The 6,564-nt window shown below is 32.1% G+C and overlaps 1 protein-coding gene across 1 annotated transcript; it reads right to left on the reverse strand.

Annotated features, from left to right (window-relative positions):
• Positions 1 to 352: 352 nt before the first annotated feature.
• Positions 353 to 1,349, reverse strand: LOC105787294 (kirola). The gene is made up of 2 exons (XM_012613678.2): positions 1,007 to 1,349; positions 353 to 858 (listed from the first exon to the last, which is right to left on the reverse strand). Exons 1-2 carry the CDS (start codon positions 1,194 to 1,196, stop codon positions 593 to 595), a joined length of 456 nt encoding a protein of 151 aa, XP_012469132.1. The 5' UTR covers positions 1,197 to 1,349; the 3' UTR covers positions 353 to 592.
• Positions 1,350 to 6,564: the final 5,215 nt, after the last annotated feature.

A 6,564-nucleotide genomic window follows, 5' to 3' on the forward strand; every position in this document is an offset into this window, starting at 1 on the left:
TTGAGTGACTTAGTTTTAAGTGCAATTACTTTGTAAACAAATTCTTTCATGTTCAGTTTGTATCTAAGCTTTCAAGGGGAAAGTCTTAGTGAGAAGAGTAATCCTAGTTGATATATAGGAGTAAGGTTGAAACTTAGTGAGTGAAATGAAATTAAATCGTCTTGTATTGTTGATACATGACAAGTTAATCTTTAAGAAAGGCCCTACAAAAATAAAAAAAATTCCCAAACTGCATAACCAATTTTTATGTTCATCCCTCTTTTCCAATTTCTTTTTAATTGTTGATTCAATTGCAACTTATCTAACAACTCAATATTTACTTATACGAACAGAATGAGTCCCACTTCAGTGATGGTTATCTCTAAACAACCATATACTTTCACCAAGAACAATAATACGTATAAATCAACATCAGAAGCGGATTTATTATACATATATCTAAGACCTTTTACTGTGATGATTAATTAGTTAACAATGACACATATAAATCATCATACACTAATATGTGTCTTTTTCTTTTTAATTTAAAGACCTACACATAATTTCAATACAGCGGTTATCTTTAATATTCCCTTTTCCAAATGAAGTTTAATTAGACATTAAGAAGATATGCATCGATATTCTTGGTCAAGGCGATCAAGCTGTCTGCGTACCCCACAGGGTCAGGGATGTCCTCGTTTTGCTTTTCGAATTCCATGGTCCATTTCACCATGCTTCTCTCACCCACTGGCGTGATGGTAATGATGTTCCTCCAGCTATTATAAGAATTCAGGAGATCACCCTCAACAAGTTTGTAAACCATCGTCTTACTTTTTTCGTTCACCTTCTCGAATATCTCTTTAACCATCTGAGGCTTACCTAGAAGACAACAAAAACACCATTAGAATTAATTATTCATACAAGAAGTACATAATAACACTATTTTTTATGCTACAAATTCTCATTGTTAAAAAATTGCTGCTAAAGCAAAGTACAAAGCTTATTTATATATATTGGTGGGCTTTACCTTCGGAAGCGTAAGACCATAGTCTGACAGCGCCAACGGAATTCCAATCACCCTGAAGAAGTTTCACATCTTTTATTAATCCATTGGACATCTTTGGTAGAAATTGGGGTTTGCTGCGGAAGGCGTTGTAGAACTCGTCAGCTGAGGACTTGATCACTACTTGGCAATCCATCTTCCTAATTTGAGCCATAGTTTTACTTCGTCTGCTAGCTAGGGAACCAAGAAAATAACTAATAGGATTTGCAGAATTGTTGTGTTTAGCACATTGGCTTTTATAGAAGGATGATGAAAACCCTTCGGATACTTCTAAAAAATAATAGAAAAGTTTGCACTTAAATTATCAAATAGATAAAAAACTGATGAGTGGTGGTGAACAATAGAGGGTGATTATTCGATGAAAATTATGGACAGACCTGCTTCTTCAGCCTTTTTCGCGAAGGCTAATGGATTGGATTCTCACAGCGGTTCGCCAAGTTGATTAATAAAACCGAAAAGAACTTCTAATTAAAATAGCAGAGAAGGAAATACTGGAATAGCTTTATTGTTATAAATAATTTACGTGGATCGAGAATATTGCTCGCAATGCTTTACATATTTTAATCCTTTATGTTTTATATGTAAATTTGAATAACAATTCAATACCGAGAAGTAATGAAGCAAAGAAAAAATTGGCAAAATGTAAGAAAAAATAACTATATAAAAAATAGAGATGAGTTTCTATGTGTTTGAGAATAAATTTTATATATGCATTGTATGAACTCTGGATTTCAAATTTGGCTCACCATTTTGGGCAATGTTTTAACTTAACAATACTAAATACTGCCTTGCAAAATTGTCAACTTTACTGGACATGGAATGTTCAACTTTAGATTGTGAATGGGAAGTGGACGGGAAAGTAGAGGGAATAGAACAACCCAATTAATCTATTCGATTGGTGATTTATTGTGCTCTTTTATTCCATGTCCATCTACTTTCTTTTTTTATTTTGTTCAGCCTGTCCATCTACTTATTCCCATTCAACCATCTAAAATTATGATTTAATTTTTGGGACATGTTGTATGTCCAAAGAAATTTTGTACAGAATTTGTTCTGAAATTATATAATTACATGAATGCTTTTATAGATAGAAGCTAAACGATTTAGTGAGAGATCAGTTGTCTTAGCTACATTGTACTGAGAGATATGTCAGGGAATTGAAGCACTGAAAATTAAAACAGGAGGTTGTCAGGGTGAAGCCAGAACAATTTTTTAGGGGGGCGAATGAAATTCTAAATTTTTTATAGTCTATATCTTTATAATTTTTAAATGATTAAATCGAATTTGTATAATTTTAGGGGGGCCAAAGTGAAATTTTACCTTTACTAATTTAAATTTTTAAAAAAATTTAAAGGGTCTAAATAGCGAATTTCCATTTTAGGGGGGCAGGGGCCCCTGCCAACCCCCTAGATTTGCCTTTGGTGGTTGTACACTCCTTCAGTCATGAGCATGGTACTGCTTACCATTTTCACGTCCTCGAGTAAACTTACCTTACCAATTCTCACTCGTAATATTCATTTAATAATTTAGTTACTATATTATTATTTTCATTTTTATATTTTTGTAATATCATATTCTTTGAATAGGTGGAACAATGACATGAGTCATGAGGGTATATCGAACGAGTTTGAAGATACCCGATTATTGTTAGATCAACAATCAGAAGCCAATGTTAGTTTTTAAAATTTTCAATTATATAATAATTACGTAAGGATTTGAAATTAAATATTAGGTACTTAATAAAATTTATAATTATGTACATTATTTTGAATGGATGTCATAATTTGATCCAAGAATTCAGGAATGCATCCCAACTAAATTTTGACGAACCGCAATATCTAACACGTCAAAGTGTCATTGATAGATTTTGCAATGGTTTAGATGCATGAATCTGATCAAGAGATGCGGCAGTTTGGGTTTGTGCCAAATATTCTACCCTCGCCTCAAGAGTTCGATGAACTTTACAAGATTGACTTGCTACATATGGGAACATAGGTACGATTTTGTACCTATGAGCAAACCAATTGTCAACTCAGATTAGGAGACATCTTCAAATTACATGACATGGTTTTAGCCTTCATGGTAAGCCATATTTATTACTGGAGGAGGAAAGGAGTAGAAAAATTCATTGTAGAAGGCCAACACGACCCCACATGAGTCTGCGATCGGGAGTACATGCATCGAGTTTGTAATAGCCTATTTTTCAGAGGTGTTGGAATCGATGGTTTTGGAACCTCAATTTTGATATACGAGTCCGTAAATATTATTTAATATTTACGAGGTCAGTATAATGGTTAATTAAAGTTAGGTCCCATAATTTTGTCAAATTGATAGTTAATTAATGTACGAAAACTAAATTGTAAAAGTTATAAAAGTTAATTGTTATGAATTTTAATTAATCAAAGGACCAATTAAGAAATTAGACCATTAATATATAGCCAAATGGTTGTGGAGGCTAGTTGTAATCTACCAAAGTTAATTATGCTTAGTGTTAATTAAATAAATGTTAATTAAGTTAATTAAGATTAATTAAAAGTTAAATTAAGTATATAAGCTAAAAATAAAACAAAAATAATACATTTTCATGTTCATTTTCTTCCTCTCACAAAACAAAGAAAAGAAAAAGGGATTGAAGCTTACATATTTTTTACTATTAATAGGTAAGTTTAATTTAGTTCATTTATTGTAATTTTATGTTTTTGAGGTTGTGAGAGCTTGATTTAGCTAACCCATGTATGAATTTCCAAAAGCTGTAAAGATTCTAAAAGTTTCCATTGATGAATGATTGAAAAATTGATACTAAATTGTTAGATTTTAAGATTAGAAGTGAAAAGGACAAGTTTGTAAAATTAATGAAAAATTCTTATAATTGCTAGTTTTGGAACATAGGGACTAAAGTGTATAAGTTTCAAAATTAATGAAAAATTCTTATAATTACTAATATTATAAGGCCCTTTAAGGAAGTAATTGAGATATATTTCAAAATTGAAGCTCAAATTTGAAACTTATGACAATTTCGGTTTTAGGGACTAAATTGAATAAAATATATTCCTTTAGGGGATGAAATTGAACTAATACATGCATATAATTGGATGATATAAGATGTTTGGAATAGATAAATTAAATTGAATTATTGTATAGTTCGAGAATTGAACCAAACCGAAGATAATCAAAGAAAAGACAAAATTGTTAAAAAGTCCTTAAAGATTCCATTGCTTGTTGTTTTATCAAGTAAGTTCATATGGAACTTACTTGTAACACCCTATACTTGGCCTTGTCCCCGAGCCCAAGTAATAAGACGCTACATCACCATTATAGCATCACATAATACAGAGCATCTCATTAGCAGCGAACATCATCAAATTTGAACATTTATAGAGATTCTAAGTCACAAATACCGTAAGCAACATTAAATCATGCTAGTTATGCATCAAATGAGCTTATAAAAAAATAAGAGCATGCTTTAAGACCACCTAACAAAAATTCAAAATAAATCACGTAGGTGGCGATACTCAATCAATGGCATCGATACCGCTTAGAAAATCGGTACAAAATCAGCATTCTATTTCTTCGCAAAAAAAATTAAAATCAACAAACTAACGATACGCTTTTGAAAAGTATCGGTAATTCTACACTGAGTATCGATAATCGGACATGGTATCATACCAAATTACGTTACTGACTTACTGTACATTCGAAATATCATGGAGGTATCGATATTAAATGCCCGACTATCGATATCACTGCACAAAATAACATAATATCACCAAAATAGAGCATTTAACACAACCATGCACTTACTAAATCACCATGCATTTAAAGTCTCAAAATCTGGCATAAAAAACATCAAAATATGTAGTTTTATGCATCAACAATAATTTAAACCCAGTAACCTAATGAACTAGAAACAACATCCATAATTTATACGAGTAATAATATTGAGCAATCATCTAGGCATCATGGCAATGTACACTCCAAAATTCTACCACATTGACCTTATTCCCACAATTCAAAATAATGGTTATATATCACCTACTTAAATGATAAATCTACTTAGATCACTCCATTCAAAATTTTCTGCACCGCTTACACCGCAACGCTAACAATCTGTAAAGGTTTGAAAATGAGTGGGTGAGCTTAAACAAGCTCAATGAATGATTAGAATAACCACCAAATAGGCATGCATTCATACGTTAACCGATAGCAATCAAAGCTCAACAACATACACATTATATTCAGAGCACATATTAACATATTCAATTATTACTAATCATCACATTTAACTCATTTTTCCACATGTTCAAGCATACATCTCATATCATAATATCACATTTTATGAAAACATATTTAGTGATAGTTTGACACTTAAGGCTATGAAACATTAAAGTAGGATCTATCACCACACATCGGATAAATGGATCTCCAACACACCAAATGTCTCGTAGAGTTGAACATATCCCAAAAGTGTAGCACATAGCTAACACTCTCCAACACACCAACATATCCCGGTGAATGGAGCTTAGCTCACATTCCCTTATCTCTCCGAGACTGTCTCGGGCCTTAACGCCTCAAAGCACAATATATAACTGAGTACTCACAATCCTATGGTATGCCAACTATATCCAACGATCTCATAAAGTCAAAAGGCCAAAGTATCCATAATAAACCACATGATTACTTATCATTTTCTAGACTTTTTCACTGTATATTCACATTATAAGCACAACATAAGCAATGTCATTCGGCATGTACAATATGCTCACACTTAACACTTTCATAACAACCATCACAAGCTTATTGCACTTATCATAGTATCATATTTTAATTCACAATTCTATAACACATAATCACATGTTTCACAAATAAAACAAAGGTATGAGAAAGCTTACATTCAGAACTTAGAGTAGGGGTTTAGGCTACACCTAAGCTCCCTATTAACACTTTGACGTGCGTCTATAAGTGGCAATTCCAAACACTCACCAATCGCGCTTTTGCCTAGTCACCGAAAGCTTAAACTAGCTTTTTCTTGCCTTTCGCTTTACTCGTTGCACGTCCTAGCGATTCTGAAACTTCACAAAAATAAATCGCACCACAATCACAATTAACATCTAGCAAAAGACTCACTAAAATCAACTAAAAACACAAGCCTAAGCTATATTCCCATGAATTTGAAATTTTGATAAGCTTAGTTGAAACACAAAAATCTCAGTACATACTCGTTCCTTTCACATAAAACTGATTCCAAACGAGTAATTAAACATCTAAGAACAATTCACAACCTTCAAACTACCCAAAACCATACAGATTCATGGTTCCAAAATTTTTGACATACTATGACAATTTTCGCAAAAATTCATTAAAACTTTAGAATTCTTTAACAAAAATTTAAGGAGTGTTTAAAAACCTTCTAATCACATTAAAACTAATTGAAAAACACTTTGAAACCTTGTTTTTAATCAAAATCCTAAAATCCACCATTAACAACCCAATATTCGACATTTATTCAAAACATTCGATTCAAT

This window comes from Gossypium raimondii, chromosome 1 (assembly GCF_025698545.1).
Source record: "Gossypium raimondii isolate GPD5lz chromosome 1, ASM2569854v1, whole genome shotgun sequence".
In the NCBI taxonomy this organism is placed as follows: Eukaryota; Viridiplantae; Streptophyta; class Magnoliopsida; order Malvales; family Malvaceae; genus Gossypium; species Gossypium raimondii.